The sequence below is a fragment of the Scomber scombrus genome, chromosome 5 (genome assembly GCF_963691925.1).
Source record: "Scomber scombrus chromosome 5, fScoSco1.1, whole genome shotgun sequence".
Taxonomy (NCBI): domain Eukaryota; kingdom Metazoa; phylum Chordata; class Actinopteri; order Scombriformes; family Scombridae; genus Scomber; species Scomber scombrus.
Window position 1 is genome coordinate 15,578,745 of NC_084974.1, and position 17,794 is coordinate 15,596,538.

A 17,794-nucleotide genomic window follows, 5' to 3' on the forward strand; every position below is an offset into this window, starting at 1 on the left:
AATATGTATTTTCATTTGTCTTTATTTTCTGAATATTGCAGTGAAGTGTTGTTATCATAGCCAATATTTATAAAACATTAATTTGGTGACAACAGAGATGCCTTCTGTCTTAAAGCTTCTTAAAGAGCTCTTCATTCATAGTACAGAAATGTCTGTACTATGCAAGATTAAATGACAAACTAGGAACAATATAAAAGCACTTTGAGTTGGAGGACAACATAAAAAACAAGTTATATATGTTATTTATGGCCACAAGAGAACACAGATATAAATAATCAAAACAGTTTGGTAATTGACATTGTAACCAGCCAAGCATTTACCAGTGTATATAAATATATAACTCCATATAAATAAGGTTAACTTAGAGATCATGTTTAGACTTTAATCAGCGAGCCCTTGACCCAAAGCACAAAAAATGATCTTGAACACACAACTAAACGCAATGCTCAATGATCAACTACCAGGAAGACAGTGTTTTTGGTCGGCCAGTCAGGCTTTGCCTTTCATTCAGGCCAATTTTATTGCAATGTCTGCATTTTTACATGTGAAAGCAAATAGTTTTGCTTTGAGTTCAGAGGCTTTCGATTAAGTAAATCTATGTTAACCCTAACACACAAAGGTGTGTTTTGTCAATATTTGCAAATGCTCAGTGCTGAGCACACCTTTGGACATACCAACAGTTAACACACTGGAGATAAAGAGAGGGCTTGGCACATATCGATGCCATTATTGCAGTTTATTCCTCACTTTGACCAGTGATTCTGCAAATGTAGGCTTGGGACAAACATTCCAACAACTGACAGATCCCTGATCATGACACTTTAGATTCATTGCATAGCTTTAGCTTTTCTATCAACCCTCTCTTTGAAGATCGGCGACACAATGGCTTCATGAAATGTGCAATGGTACCCTGCCAGTTAGTATTACAGTGCATAAAGGCAACTAAAAAAAGGTGATAGTGGTTCTGATACAAAACCACAGATCAACCAGTAAGTTAATGTCAAATATGTCGGGATAAGTACTAACTCCCTCCTCATCAGGGAGCTCTTCACAATCAGTGATACGACGTCACAGATGCAGCAGATAAACAGACACTCATAAAAACTGTGATTTCAAAGGCATGACGGAAAGAAGAGAGTCTAGTAGTATTTAGAAATGAGACGAGCATGCAAATCTACTACCCATGTATGACCCTATCATGCAAAACCCAGAGGTGGTATGCACTCACACAGGACATAGGGTAAGAAGAGTAAAAAAGAAAGAAAGAAAAAAAGGACAAACAACATTTCACAAGACGTTTCACAGCGAGGGTGTGAAAGTAATGTACAGTCGTGTGTCTAATACCATGGGGTAAGGCCAGAGGGTTTGGGATGTAAATAAGATAGTAAGGCTCTGATTTCCAGAATATTCCTTTAAGATCTTCATGTTTTCAGTCTTAACTGGGATTGGCTGAGGTGACTGACATGTTCAGGATTAATTAATGTGGTGCTCACAGCTCAAGGTGCTCCAAGAGCTATGTAGTTGAGTTATAGGAAATGATTTGGGGACTTATCCACCCGGTCGCTGTCACTTTTCCTCTTTTCCTCCATATTCTCTGCTTTCTAGTTCATAAGAGTCATGGTGCTCTCAGGCTGGCCACCACAGATCCCAGAGAAAAACTCCAGTGCCAGGCGCACATGGATGGGCACAAAGACATATGAGGTGTAGATCACCATGGCGATGGCAGAGAAAAGGATGGAGTTAAAGATGGACTTTTCCCACGGCTCCAGGACATAGATGCCCGTGATGAGGAGATACTGGTAGTACAGCCAGGCCAGGTACTCCCTAAAATTTTTGAAGATCATCCTGCAGGCTGGATGGAAGGGACAATGGAGGCAAAATGTTGTGAGATACAAGAGATAGTGTGACCGAGAAAGACGATGTCAATATGTAAAGAGGATAAAGAAACAGTGTTAAAGATAAGACATACACTTACAGACTACAGTGCTAAGATAAATATCTACGGAAGATTCAACAACATCTCTGAGTGATCTGAGTCATGACTGTAACTTGCAGTGGTGGAAGGCATATTTGGATTAACTAAAGTAGCAATACTTAAAGGGAAATAAAATAAAATGAAATCCTGCATTAAAGTTTTGCTCAAGTTCAGAAGTACTGATAAGGAGAATTTCTCTTCTTAGTGTTATTGGAGTATTATGACTGATGTCCAGCAGTTTTGTTAAATTAAGATATGTTATACAACTTTATATACTGGTTGCATTGTTTAATTTATATCAATGCTTGTCATCAATTTTTTTGTATGTAAAACCTTGAACTTAAGTTACAGTATTCGTTGAAAAAATTTGAGTTAAAAGTACAATGTTTACTTCTGAAATGTAGTACAGTTGAAGTAAAAAACAATGTAAAAATGGTAACACTCAAGTTGTGCTTAAATACAGTCCTTAGTTACTTACAATCAGTATTTTAGTAGATAAATGGAAGAAGAAAACACCCTGAACAAGAGGAATTATCTCTCTATGGAAACAATTTTGACGATCAACATGCAGAAAAGAATATCTCACTGTGTCTTCATCATGTATCATTTCTAATCATGAATACTGATACTCCAAACAAACAAATATATTCTGTCCCATGTTTGTTATTATCCCTGGGACAATTGTGTAACCACAATGAAAAGTAATCCTTGAATTAAAAAGAAAACCCTCATGGCTGTGTTTATTAATAAGGAGGTATGAAGAAGAATTAGCAGCACTCCTCTAGCCCCTCCAAGCCAACTGCAGAGCCGTGAGGGGGCAATCAACAGACCATGTGGGAGCTCAGGGTCTTAAAGGCGTTAGTTGTGTGGGTGGAGAAACACTGAGAAATTAAACCCAGGGGTCCCATATGGATCAGAGCACTGAAAACCATCCTCCCTTATTTTCTTGGCACACTTCTTCCCCTACTCGACACACATACACGTCTTACACACGGGACACTTACAAATGAGTTTATGCAATGTGATGAAAGTAATGAGCATGGTTTCCCACAACTTAAGAACATACTGCACAGGCCAAAATGCATGCACGTTTTGGAGGAAATGGCACACACTTGTTTTAACGTTTGCATTGGTTGTGGTGTTCGTAGTAAGTGTAACCGTTTCCCCCCATATCAAATAAAATAATCTATGTTTATTTGAAGGCAGGTTTAGCCGCAGGCGTTAACAGATTCTACTACACAGGCTGGGGGCGGGGCCAACAGGTGCGCTACAGGTTGCTGTCTAAAATATATTTTATAAGTAGAGAGAATTGGAAATACAAGCAAAGCCCGTTTTCAGTATTGTACAGAAGGCAACCAAATTAACTTCCTTAATAGCCACTACATAGAGATAACAACAGCCTATAGCCTAAACAAAAGTACATTACAGTAAATAGCTTTCTATGATAGTATTCTGTTCAGTCTCTTATTATAATCCAAATAATCTTGATAAATGACTAAATTAACAGGCTTGTCCCACAGAACTACCAAAGTAAAAGTCGTTCATCCTGGCCTAATGATTTAAATGTGTTATATTAAGGACCTGCACATAGCAATAATATATTTCATCACTTGACTGTCATATTGATATTTTAATCGTTAAGTAGAATATTAGAGGGGATATATCAGCTCTTGAGCACTCAGTGTAGCCTGAATTGTGTATAACCGAATCCATATCGACTCACCTCACCTTAGCAGCCGATGTCAGACCTCCTGGATATTTTCTACTAATTACAGATTACAGGACGAGCCACAGACAACAGCCCGGGTCCCGCTGCTGCTCAGTTGCTTTGTGTAAACGAAAAGCTGTCTCACCAGTTTGCCACTGGCCTATATGTAGGAGGTCACACAGACTATGAGAATGACACCACACCCACTACTCGTGTTTACACTTCCGACTCACCTGGCTCACAGATCTTGCAGGTTGAGTGACCGTAACGCACAGGCCGGTGTGTGTGTGTGTGTGTGTGTGTGTGTGTGTGTGTGTGTGTGTGTGTGTGTGTGTGTGTGTGTGTGTGTGTGTGTGTGTGTGTGTGTGTAGGCAGCCAAAAGAAAACAGTCCTCGCTTTAGAGGCACAGGAGGACTCGATGTCTTGGTTGCAACCCTATTTGCGCCATGTGAAGTCCGCTGCTCTGTGCAGCATCTTTAAACTTTCTCTTTCAGTCCGTTGGTCGCATCCTCCTGCGCATCTGTCCCACCATGCTGCAGCCAGACATTGCACCACAGTACCACCTCTGACGTAGGCAGCCAGCAGCAGCAGCAGCAGGACAGCACAGAATGGGGAAAAAACAAGCCGAGCCAGTACAGGCCACCACTTAAACCGCAGCCTGGGATGCTATAGTTTATATGAATTAGGCTACTATATGAAGATAGAACACAAATGCACAGAAATGATACTCCACATAACAAAAGTATTGGCAACATGCTTTAAATAAGCTGCAGTCTTTGCACAGTCCAGTTGTCTGAAAAAGCTCATAAACCATCCAGTCCTGCTTCTCTTTACCCCCGCTTTTGGTAGACTTAAGAAGAAAAGAAAAAATCAATCTTATAGCGCTGTCATGATAAGAATATTTTACAGGCTGCAAACGTCAGAGTTATGAGATCACATCAGTGCCTGCAACATTTAGGAGTGTTCCCCTACTAAGTTTGTAAACCATCTGGAAGAAATATATAAATATCTTGTCAGACAAATTCTCTACTCTCTTTTGTCCTCATAGATTTTGTCTTTGGGCGTTTCACATTTTGGTGGCTGATATTTGGTTATGTATAACGATGAATAGGAATCAGGAACAGAGAAATGGCTGGTGTGTGACTGCAATCAGGTGATGTAGCCATAACATATTATGCACCAGTGACCACAGAGTTGACCAACTCTACAGCAGCTGTGGCTCAGTTTGCCTTGGAAAAATGCCAAAAGCCTATTATGCACACTGGGATACAATAGAATATATATAGAAATGTGTTGTGGGTATGTAGCCTTTCTTCTCTTCAAAGTCCCTGCCTAAACAGGAAAATGTTTTCTGAATTAAGTGTGAATAACCTGAAGGGTGCCTATCAGACATCTAGTCATTGCAGAATTGAATAGGAAAAGTTAATAGCTAACCACAGAAACTTTCAACCTAAACACGCCTGAAAAAGTAATTCAAGTATAAGCTTCAAGATGGTGTCTCTTTGTTTTGGGGCAATCAGACGTACAGTTAGGAAATCTTATCTCCTATCTTCCCAAGGTTTGCTGACCAGCTCAGTTCTTACACTTCACAGCACTATGCATTATTGATGCGTAAACACGGGCAGTGCCACTGGGGCGCACCAGTTTTGGATAGACTCTGCAATTTTGTTAGAATCATAAGCTCTGCGGATGAATGAGAAGGAATGCCAGAACATTTTCAACTCTGCAAAATATTCAATAGATCTCAGAAAAGATTTGTCATAGATAATACACATAGCCTCTGATGCTGTTGTCAATCAAAGATCCAATAACATACGATGTGTCTTCTAATACCTGGAAAGTGAGTCTGCAATAAAATTCTAGGTAATGTGGTGCCAGAGGCAAAGCATTTGGGTCACAAGGGCTCAGTCTGTGCACATGCAAAAATGGTGAGAAAATCAGGTCAACAGGAGTGTGATCAAAAAAAAAAGGAGACCCCCCTCCCCAATGCTGTTCTCACACACACACACACACACACACACACACACACACACACACACACACACACACACACACACACACACACACACACACACACACACACACACACACACACACACACACACACACACACACACACACACACACACACACACACACACACACACACACAACTTTCCCAAGTAGATCTGATTACCATTGACAACCAGCTCAGGTTTGTGAAAAACAAAACTGGACGACAGGTTAAAATGTGAGACATGCCACACAGACTAAAACACATTCCTCTAGTGTGTTCGGTTAAATGAAGCTTCATATTATTAGGTTTACACAGCTGAGCAACATACAAACACAAGACTGTGCCTGAAAAAATTTCATGATTTTACATTCCCAAAATTGTCATTGTTAAAATATCTAATATTCAATTTGATACAAATTCTGTGCTTTCAAACCATTATAAAATAAGTGTTTTAAGGCAAAATATCTCACAATAACAACCCGTTCCCTTGTTTCACAAAGTTGCTCAAGATATGTTTTCATTATGTGCAGTGTCCTGGCATTTTACTGCAGCCCTACAATATAATGTACATGGACAACCTGCTGTAGTTTCAATGGATGCAGCAGCATCTATATGCAGCTACCTCCAATGAGAATCAGGACAAAAAAAACAGAAAATGATCTGATAATCTGTTCAAATTTTTTTTTTGCTCATCACTCCAGATCATTTCAGGACAGTGCTGTTATTCAGAACACCCTTTATCCTTATTTGTATCTTACATTTTTATCCCTTTTCAGAGCACAGACAGCACACTCTGGCTGACAAGGCTCTGCAGCTGAGTCTGTATTTGAATATTGCCCACGGTAACCAAATCACACCATTAAGAGGCTGGACTCAGCTTACTTTAAGTGTGTCTATTTGAATGTGTGACTTCCTTTTTGGTTCTGATCTCCCTCTGGTGGATGTCTCCAGCAGAGCACTTGACAACAACTGACTTTTTCATGCCGAAGTACAAAATATATATGAAAAGTGTGCGGACAAATATTTATTTTAATGTTGTGAAGCAGAAACACACGATTTCTATATCACTTCAAAACCTTATATGACAAAGGAGAGAAGAGTCCTTTACAGATCAAAATGTTAATTTTGTAGGTCAACTGTGGAGAGGAAAAATCCACTGAGAAGAGGTGGACTAGGTAAATAAGTACTCAGGAGAAACTCATTTGTTAAGTGACACTGTTATACTGCAGTTTTAACTGTAATGAGTCAATGAGTCATACCAGTCAGAAGAAATACTGCAATTTTTCAGTATGAAAAATCATCTGTCAACGGTTCAATCAGTCCTCAATCTGCTGTCAGTTCATAATCAGATGCCTCGGGTCTGTAACTATCATTGTATCATCAGTGGACCTGCATCTGATAGATCAGCTGTCAGTGTCACACAGGCAGAATGGTAACTGGCTATTCTGTCATCATGTCGGCACCCTCTCCTCCTGTGGCATCTGAGAGGCTGAGCTCCTCCATCATCTCCATCAGGGAGATACGTGGAGCTCCGTCATCATCTGTGTCACTCTCCACTGGAATCTTTGCTGCATCTGAAATTAAAATATTTATAAAAAGAATAAACCTCTTTTCTCTCATCCAATACATTATCTACAATAAACTGCGTGTCCCCAGATCTATCAGCAGCTTAAGCAGCCATTGACAGTAAATGATCCGTAGCCTGACTATTTCAGTTGCAATAATGGAAACATGCAGTAAATACATCAACAGAAAGTCTGCAGTGTCCAGCTGCTCACCTCTGTAGATGTTAACATTCTTCCTCAGTGCCTCATCCTCCTCCAGGTCCTCCAGGAAGTCCTGGTATTGTCTAAGGACAAAACAGCAAGTTAAAAGAAAACCCAGGTGGTACAACGTAACAGATTAAAAAAACACTCTGCAGGGAGCTTGGCATTCTTGGCACATTGTAAAACTATTCACCAACTAAAACAATGTAATTAGTCATGTCTTAAATCACCACTCCAGATATCTTGAATGTTTTCTCTTATTTTTTGTGTTAAGTACATTTGAGCAGAAAACAAACTTTAAGAAATCCCTTACGGCCTGAAAATGCATTTTAGGATAAAGCTGTTGTCATTAAATTTGACATTATAAATTTGTGCAACATCTTTTTGTAAGCATATTTCTACATCCATAAAATATTCCATGCAACTGAAAACAGGATATTAGGTAACACATCCCATTGAACGAACCAAAACCAACAATTAACTGGCTGTTGTCAAAGCCTTATATAGATGATTCCTTTGTGCCACAGACCTCCATTGTGGTCCAAAAACTATTTAAAAATCCTATCAGTGAGTCACACTGTTTCACTGGGTGACATGTTCCTTCATTACCATGAACATGGGCACATACATGTATTTTTAATTCATCCCACATACACCATCGTGCTGCCTTAAATACTCGATAGAACACCAAGTACTGGACGCATTAAACATGGCTGAAAATAGCCTCCAACAAATGCACTTCTTCTTCTCTTTCTTGAGTAACATTTGCTAAAATCTACAGTGCTTAGCTGCTTTAGAAAATAAATTCCTGACCCATTTGTAAGACCCATATCTTCAGATAAATTCAATAGGTAGGGAATTTGGAGAGTGTTTTTTGTGTTGTGAGCGTATTGGAGAATGCACTGTTGGTTTTGGTGTTTTCATGGGATCTGTTGGCAATAAGAAGCCTTCACGATGACAATTACAATTACTTCTACCTCTCATCATCTGTGTCCATGCCTTCTCGGTCTCTGGGCATCTCCTGCAGTTTCCAGTTCCTGCGCTTCATCCTCCTCGTGCGGTCATAGCTCTTCTTGATCAGAACCTTAGAGAGGCCACATTTTCATTGTACAAATTAAATGCACAACAACAGATTCCTACATAATTTTGTTGTGTGATTCTATGGGAGGATTAGTAAATATACAATTATCAGTATTTTATGTCACCACCAGAGGTCAGTGTCAAACAAGTGGAATGTGGTTACTGCAGGCACATACAGGACGGAGTGCAAGTTTATTCACAATCAGTGGAGTGCAGTTTAGTCTTACCACATCAGGAATGTAGTGGGGGTTCATCTTATTCAGGTATTCATCATTGACGTTGGAATTGGCGAAGTCAAACCTGTAGGGTGAAAAGTAAATGTGCCATTAAGTGCAAAACTCACAGCCTGCCGTCAATCTTTATTTCACTGACTACCTGACCAACATCTCAACTTCTTGTGCCTCCTCCATACTCACCCGAGAACCATGTCTCCTATGTTTAGCAGATGGCCCAGGAATGTGCGGCAGTGATACTGCTGACTGGTGTCCATCTCTGATGTTTTCTGAACCCACACCTCAGCCAGGGTGTGCTGTAACACACACACACACAGAGATAACAGTAATTTACTTTCAACCCATTGCAACAACATTACTCTTGTTCTTTCCCTCCAATTTGTTCCGACAGATGCGTCGATAATAATGCAGCATTCAGACAGAAGAGAGAGCGAGCCCAATGTTCCTGCAAACCTCATTCCCTGCACCAGCGAAACAAACACCCCTGTGTGTTTCTGTTGTTTTGGCTAATAAAGATAATGTACTGGTTCACTATTGATTTTGCTTCCAAGAAAAGAGCAATGTTCCACCATAATGCAATCTGTTCTGCAACAACACACACGCTCACCTTATTGGACCTTATGCCAGCTCCAGCACCCAGTTTCTGGTTTCTGATGATGTCAATGTCCATAACGATGAACTCCTCCAGTTGCCGTGGGTTACAGAGACTGCTGAAAGGGGTACGCCAGTATGTGTTCCCATCCACCTCGGCAACTAGTGAGTTAGAAGTATTTATAAACGTATTTATAATTAACCCGAGAGCAGAGCAAAGTGAACACCAATTATAAAATACCCACTCAATCTACTTCTTACTTCTCCATTTATCGTTTCACAGACAGCTTTTTAAAGAAATGAATCACTCCTAATGCAAAATTTAAATCTGTTTTGAATTCCTTAAAAACTCAAACGTCAACACATTCTTCTTAGTCAAAAGTCAGAGCTAATATGAATCTGACTTGTCTATTAATGTATTTTTCTAAGTCTACATATTTAAAATAAACCAGATGCAGACAGACAGGAGTGATGTGTTTCTGCCTAGATAGCAAACACAAACAGACAAACAGTAATAAAAATAAATACTTTTAATACTCTAGTTAATTGCCAACTGAATCCCAGATCTTCCTAATAGAGCTCTGCCTCAGGGCTGTTTCTGATATTCAGCCAGCTCCAAAACTTTCTGCAACAAAAATAGCCTAGTCTTTGAAGAGTAATTAAAAACGTGTGTGCCGCTTCCAAGATGTCAGAATTCTGTTGAGGAGCGCCAAAGCCTCTCAAGTAATTAGTGATTACACCAGGAAGAGAGGAAACACATTATCACTAATTGTCACCATACGTGTATTGATTAAAAATGCATCCAAATAAGCCGACTTGGCTGCGACAGAATGCTTTATGTAAACTAAAAATATGTTTTTCTTGTTTTATGTGAGTGTGCCTCGAGCTGTGCTGTAACTGGGAGCAGAAGGAAGCTGTTGAGTTAGACGACTCTGATAAACATGTGGTCAGCAGACTGAGGTCAACTTAGTGCAGCATTGAAGGGTTTAACCAAGAAATGAGCGTTACCATAGTAATACACAGGAAAAGCGATTGATGTTTTTTGCTAAACACAAAAAGACACAAATGCATAAATATGTACAACCTGTAGCAATGATTCCTAAAGTGGAGAACCTATAATAATGCAGAAGACCCTAATAATGTGTAGAGCTGGTCAAATGAGTCCATTAACAGAAAAGGAATGAGCAACTATTTTAATACTCATTTAATTGTTAAACTCACCTATCAAGCAAACATTCACTGGCTCCAGCCTTTAAATTGTCTGTATTTGTTGCATTTTTCTATTGATCCACAAACTGATTATTCATCTATCCTTTCAGCATGGGCAGCTATGGAAACCTAATGTACATTAGGTCTTTCACAATGCCTACACAGAGTTCATATTATTGAATGAAAGAGTGTCTGCGCTTCTTACTGCATCCGACTTTAACACAGTAAAAGCTGAGTACACGCAGGCAACTGGACCTGGTAGAACTCAGCGGGTCACCAGCAGTGGAGATACTCACTCTGCAGGGTGTTGGGATCGATGATGTGGATGGTGCTGGTGACACGGATGCAGACACACACTTGACCCATGTTCCCCAGGCTCTGCGCCAGCCGTGGTGAGAGGCACACAACATTGTCCTGGCAATCAGACAACTTGGGTTATAGGTGAGCTCATAGGGAAAGTAAAGACTGCTGACTTTCTACGGTAAGTACAAAATGTGTCCTTCCACTCTTGGTTTCTAAAGAAAGGCCTTGTTATCTTAAAGCTGAGATAACTAGTGCATCTGGATTATATCTTTGTAGTCTAAAAATGACCATGGTTGCCAAGATTTACAGGTTCACATCTTGATATTTGTTGATATCCATTTTCTCATTGAATATGTCAGAGGATTCTGCACCATTTGGCGCCCCTGTCATTCAACCAGTCTATGAAAAAAAAAACACAAAAGGTGTGGATTGCTATTGAAAATACAAAACTAATGCTACATGTCAAATTGGATTAAGCAACTATTGAAAATTAAAGATAAGCCTTACAGTGTCAGTGTCAAAAACAAATATAACATGAAATATTCTTGGCCAGCCTCAGGCTTTCATCTGCCTATCACAGAACATATGACAACCAACATTTTTCTTAAACTAACAAAGTGAAGGATTTTGCTTGTCTGGTCGGCTCTGAGCAGATATGGTTGTGTCTCAGCTCCATTTTAGAGAAACAAAAATTCAACTACAATTGAAAACAAACCTTGCAGACAGGTACAATCTCGATAGAGAAGGTGCTCTTATAGTTGAAGGTGTTTGAGTGGATGTCATGAGAGATGAGGCGCTGGGATGTCTTTGACCTTTAAAAATGAAAACAAAGGGTCGTTATCAGACCTCATTCAGAGACATAGTCCATAGTGTTCCAGGTGGATAAATCATAACACAAGAGCCACATTCATGGAATAAACATGCTATCTACACATCCAGGTGACCGATTACATAATGTCTGACTTTTTATTATACAGCTATAGCTACAGTTTTCTCTGGCAAATGATAATGTCCATAGCAACAGAAACACTAATCTACCAGACGAGCGTATAGGATTTAGTGGCATCTAACGGTAAGGTTGCAGACTGCAAATAGCTGAACACCCCTCCACACACGCCTTTAAAATAATGTCAGTGTGAATCCTGTTTTTAACAGCTAAATAATTTGTTTATGCAGTTTTTTAAGGAATTTTATTAGAATGTATTCACTTAAATCAACATTTTGGTAACACCTATCAAGCCAATAATTTTTTGTGACATTGCTGCATTTGGGACTTTTGGGTGGAAACATAACTACTGAATCTAGTCAGGCTCGGTTGGTTATGTTCTAAATAAATAAAAAGGGTAATGTTGGCCTAATACCGAGACTCATGAAAACAATGTTTTCATAAGCCCAGATTGAAGCATTGCTCACCTGCAGGGCACGGTACACTGGAGGAAGTCCACCATCTTCTGAGCGTGCTGCTTGGTGCTATAGTAGAAATCAATCCCGTCTGAGAAAAAAAGAAAGCAATAACATCAAACCCTCCACCAATAAATTCATCACAGGCGTGCTCCATGGGTCATCACCACAGCAGAACACATGCAACATACGGCAGATGAATACAGGAGAAAATATGGCAGCCACATGTTGTAACCTTCATAAAGCTTTTAAGTCCTGCTGAGATATGGGGATGATTTAAATTACACAACCAGAGCCAAACTCAACATCACAGTCCAAGAGTGCAGAGGCTGCTCACTCAATGCGCAGCATGTGTGCCAGAGTGTGTGGATGCCTGTTTGTGTATGAGGTTGCGTTTAGCATCTCTAAATAGGGTATGAAGTGAGTTTGCATTGCTGGAATCTGGTGTGGAATGCCTGCTCTGATTACAGCACGCTGATTAGATGCACGACTCATGCCCCACTGAGGCCCACACGAGGCCAGCTGTATGAACTGATTGGCGCCAGTGATATGCACACATGGCTTACTGTCTAGTGCGGGAAGAGGTAATTAACACACGACACGTCATTATGTTCTGCTTAGTTCTAATCCACATTAGTTACGCCGGTGACGAATGAGACAAGTTCCTCACTTTTTAGTGTAATCTGGGCCTGTGGAAAAACATCAGGAGTCTACTTTGAAAGATATGCACACTATCATACGTGAAGAGCAGCAGTTATCTGAGTGTTCGCTGTCCTTCACCAGTTATTAATGGACAACTGATCAAGGACAGCAAAGCATTTATAACGGCTGCTCTTCACCGTTAGTGTGCTTGTTTGTAAACGTGTATCAAAATGTGTCTTATTTATTTACTACGGTGTGTATGCTTGAGGTGTTTTTACCTTAGACTGCAGTTTATTAATGGAGTGAATGCTTTTTGTACTTATTTTAATGATCATGTTATAAATCTTAGGTTAGCGTCTGTACGTGTGTTCTTATTTACTGTGCGTTTTCTTACATTTTTATTACTGTGATGTTGAAGCAATTCTCTTTGTCCAAGATGAGGCAATAAAGGTTGATATTACAAATATATAATATATGATATCATATGCCACAAACCTACCATGGATTTCTTTGATGTTGAGGGAATTCTGATGGAGCTTGTGCTTGAGGATCAGCTGTTCTAGGTAGTAGAAAGTCTTTTTATGAGCAGTCTGTAAAAAACAAAACAAAAGAAGTCTCAGCATAATCATTATCATACTGAGATGCAAACAAATCCCTAACCTGGCATCGTCAGACTAATTTTCAAATGTACTTTAGTCTGGAACTTGTTAGTTAATTTTCGATTTCCAAGATTGGTTATCATCAGGCATAGACCAAAATGCCTCTGGATGCAACTGGATGGACCTACAACCAATCAGAGCAATGAAACGTGTGACGCAGCACAGAGCGACGCATGGAATTTAGGCAGTGTTTCGTCTGTTTTCAAGAAGGATAAAATGCCGGCCTGGTCACAAACTTTCTCATATTATAGCCCAACAGTACACTGAAATATACATCTGAAAAAATCTGTGGTGGGAATCTTACGTCATTTTTGGATTTAGAATTCTTTAAAAGGTGAATATTTGAGTCTAGTTCATGTAGAATAGCAGCAGATAACCAAAACTGGAAAATAAATATCTTTGTGTACATTTCATTAAACCACAGACAGCTACCTTCTGCCTGAGTTGAACAACGGCTTTCCAGAAGTCCTTGGCCTCCACACGGTGGCAGTCGTCACACATCTGGGACTGGATGACAAACTCGACCACGAACACCTGCTGTAGGATAGCACCATTCATCACCTGGAGATGCAAAAGACAGCAACAGGTTACACCATATGCTCCAGCAGCGAAAACTGTGAACACAGCCATTCACTAACCAAGACTTCAGGAAAAAAAAAACATTTCTTTGTCATGTAGCCATCTCTGAACCATTTAGAGAATATGTGAGCAGTGGGATTTGGAAACAGTATTATACAGACCCTCCAATAGCACAACAAAAGAGTTGGACCAGAGAAGCACAAGGCTCAGGTTCTCGCTTAAGGTCAAGGAGATGAGATGACAGCCACTGGCTACACTCACCTCTCTCAAACACACATAAATAAACTGAGAACAGGCGACTCTGTTTCAAGATTTTAAGTCTGTTGTGTTTATGATTATCTTAGACTCAGTTTGAAATGGGAGGTGTGTTGCAACTAAGCAGAAAACAAACACAAACTAAACGGGCTGCCAACTATCAACGGAATAAAAATAACCCTGCTAACCTTAGGACAAAAAAACAAGGAGAAAAAAAAACATTATCTTGCCAATTTTAGGTCCCTAATCAGTTTAAATCTGTTAGCTTGAATGTCACTCTCCCACACTTCTCATTCTTCCATCACTTCTCCTGTGATTCCTTACCTCTTTCTGGATGGTCAATTTCATCTTAATCCTCTTGGAGTGTGGTTCTGTCCACAGGAAGCCAGCGTCAATAAGACGGACCTGTGAGAATAGATGTGTTGTTGAATCCATAAAGCAACAGGAGCTCTGATTTAAGTACTTCTCCTTGACTTCATGATCCGGCAAACATTTCCTCTGTGGTGAATATGGTGCATGTGATCATGACAATTCAGACATGTAGGATAAACACAACATCATGATGATGCAATCCATGACATGAAAACAATTCTATAAACATGAATATAACAATGTTCAGTTTTTGTTTGAACTGTGTTTATAGTGCAAAATGTGAGGTGACATTCTGATTTAACTTTGTATATTAGGCAGGTTTCATACTAGAAAAGTCTACAATTAATGTGTCACTATAAATGATGCATCTACACTCCACTACAAAAATGTAGTTCAACACAAAAATGATATACAGAAACAATTTCCTTTATAATTTAACCAGGTGTTTTTTCACATTAAAACTAATAACAATTTAGTATTAAAATGTTGAAATTTAAATCAAATTTAGAGAATCCTGTGATTAGAAGAGGCCCCCTAGAATTTACAAACTGTATTTGTACATGTGATTTTTTTTGTTTGTGCAAATATGCTGTTTTCTTTTGTGCAGTTTAGTAAGAATCACACTTACTTTGGTCATAGAGCCTTTAAGTTTTTTCAGGCAAAGGGCCAGCAGCTCCCTAGACTCCAGAGCACACTGCATCCAGGTGGTTGGAGGCTGCAAGTACCTGCACAGAGGAGGCAGACATACAGTTCATTCAAGGCACAAAGCAATTTAAAAAAAAAATGCTTTCGTACATTGTATTTTGAAAAATGTAATCTATGTATCAGATGTTAAAAAAACAAAACAACAAATAGTCATGGGACAAACCGTTCACACTGCTTGCAGAAGTGCACTGTGACCTGTTTGGGGATTCCCTCCGATATGTCGACCTGAGTACGCAGACAGGCCACGCACATGTTGGCTGGGTTTGGAGGAATCGGAACGCCACAAGTACAGCACAGGCTTGGAGGAGAGACGGTAGAATCAATTAAATGAATTTGAGTTGAGGAAGAAAAACACTGGCGTTGTTACTGTGACAAAGTGGTGAGTTCTACAGAAAAGTGTAACAGGGACACTATTTGTCCCTGTTACACTTTTCTGTAGAACTCATCATGCTTGTCATTTGTTTGTTTAGAGCGTTAAGTAGTGGTTAGGTGTGGAAGACAGAAAAAACAGACATATTGGAGGGCCTATTTAAGAGACGAGGATGTCTGTGTAGCTGTATGAACGTGATCATCATCATGCCTAAGTTTGCAGACTTTTCCTGAGCTAAACCAGACTAACCTACATTTGATTTGCTTGCTTTTTTTGGAGACACTTTTCTTTGGTTACACAGATCTGAATAAATCGCCTTTTTTAGGTAATTCAACAAGTCTTCTATCACATCCCTTGACACTCTGGCTAAACTTCCTCAGAGTTACATTTTAGGCTATTAATTTCAAATCACATATACATAGTGTTACAAGTCAATATAATTTTCCATGTATAAAATCTGGGACACAAAACTTCACGCTTCATCTATTTGAATATTCTATTTTACATTCATTGATATGATAACTGTTGTGTCCCTGGGAAAAACACAAAGTTACATCATTAATTAAACATGATCTCAGCAGCTTTGTGAATAGGCCTCAAAAAGAAAGTCTGAGCTAAGAACAACAACCAGAAGAATGGCAAAATCTTCACTACAATAGATTCCCTATCTCCAGTCTTACCTTACTATGTAAATCCCAGGAACATGTATATATCTCAATTTTTCTACGCATTGTACATTTAATTTGATATTTTATATGCTGGCATATTATGTATATAATCTCAGGAACTTCTGCCTATACATTGCAGATTTATTTACACAAAGTTAGACCAATTTACTGTATAGAGTATTTTATTTGTCAATTTGAATTTCTCCCAAGGGGGATCAATAGATACGTATCTTAGTCTCTACAAACTACTTATTAAACATGTCTTTTTTTTTTTTATCTGTCAGTACAGCAAAGATGCATGAGAGCTTTCTCTCAGGAGACAAATAGACCAGACACAAATAAAATATCATTAATACTACAAATGTGTTTTTTTTTAAACTTACATATTCCCCTGGCTGCTTGTGGCAGGAGCTTGTATGTACTCCATCCTTGTCAAACTTCACAGGTTTGTGTGGATGTCTGTAGGCCAGAAACATAATGACAGACAGATTTTAATATAACATGTGTACTGTCATGCTCCAGGTGTTAAAATCAGACACATGTGAGACAGCTGCCTCTTATATACAGGCTGTAGTTGATGTTACAGTTAGCATCGGGAGCTAAAAATGCTACTTTTATTGACTTCTGAGAGACATTTCGTGGAGAAAATAAGCACAAGCTGTCGACTGAACTTTCTCTATCGCTACAACTGTTTCAAACCAAGAGGACAACGACACTTACTGATGTTATTAAGAGGTGACACCCGAAACACACAACATGAAGTCCTCCACGTTTTCACCAGCGAGCACCGAGGAGGGCTGGCTGACGTCACGCAGGCCTAGAGGACCCCGAGGCTGGCCTTTGTTTGCCTGAATAAAATGTATAAATTATATTAAAGTGGGCTAATAAAAGGTAAGTAATGTATATTTGGCATTTAGTTCTTGTATTACCTGATCCACCTTACTCAGTCACAGTGCAATTATTCAGTTTAATACTAGAAACAAAACAAAAAATAGCCCATTTCTGTCAATGTGATGAAAAACAAAGATCCTGTAATAATGAGAAACTAATAATATTATCTCAAAATAATGACTTAGTATTTCAAAATGATGCGATATTTATAAGTCATAAGATAAGTCATTATTTTGAGATAGTTTCTCATTATTTTGAGTTACTAAATCATTATTTTGAGAAGGTTTCTCATAATTTTGAGATAGTTAGGCCTACTCATTATATTGACTTACAGGATCTTTTTTTCATCACATTGGCGGAAATGGGCTTCGCTACAAAAATGAATGGTTAA

The 17,794-nt window shown here is 39.2% G+C and overlaps 2 protein-coding genes across 2 annotated transcripts; both read right to left on the minus strand.

Moving 5' to 3' along the window:
• Positions 1 to 1,601: 1,601 nt before the first annotated feature.
• On the minus strand, positions 1,602 to 1,844 carry sptssb (serine palmitoyltransferase, small subunit B). Its single transcript, XM_062419605.1, has one exon. It carries the CDS (start codon positions 1,842 to 1,844, stop codon positions 1,602 to 1,604), a length of 243 nt encoding a protein of 80 aa, XP_062275589.1.
• Positions 1,845 to 6,690: 4,846 nt separating this feature from the next.
• Positions 6,691 to 17,311, minus strand: nmd3 (NMD3 ribosome export adaptor). The gene is made up of 16 exons (XM_062418996.1): positions 17,233 to 17,311; positions 16,896 to 16,971; positions 15,638 to 15,772; positions 15,398 to 15,494; positions 14,722 to 14,802; positions 13,996 to 14,124; positions 13,404 to 13,494; positions 12,275 to 12,353; positions 11,577 to 11,673; positions 10,855 to 10,972; positions 9,366 to 9,511; positions 8,942 to 9,054; positions 8,753 to 8,825; positions 8,423 to 8,529; positions 7,458 to 7,528; positions 6,691 to 7,253 (listed from the first exon to the last, which is right to left on the minus strand). Exons 2-16 carry the CDS (start codon positions 16,937 to 16,939, stop codon positions 7,120 to 7,122), a joined length of 1,515 nt encoding a protein of 504 aa, XP_062274980.1. The 5' UTR covers positions 16,940 to 16,971; positions 17,233 to 17,311; the 3' UTR covers positions 6,691 to 7,119.
• Between the last annotated feature and the right edge of the window lie 483 nt (positions 17,312 to 17,794).

Coding starts and splice junctions, on each gene's coding strand:
- sptssb (XM_062419605.1), bottom strand. CDS start 1,844: ATGATCTTCAAAAATTTTAGGGAGTACCTGGCCTGGCTGTACTACCAG.
- nmd3 (XM_062418996.1), bottom strand. CDS start 16,939: ATGGAGTACATACAAGCTCCTGCCACAAGCAGCCAGGGGAATAT. Junction 14,125..14,721: donor AATTGACCATCCAGAAAGAG/GTAAGGAATCAC, acceptor TTGCATCTCCAG/GTGATGAATGGTGCTATCCT. Junction 9,055..9,365: donor CTGGCATAAGGTCCAATAAG/GTGAGCGTGTGT, acceptor TGTGTGTTACAG/CACACCCTGGCTGAGGTGTG.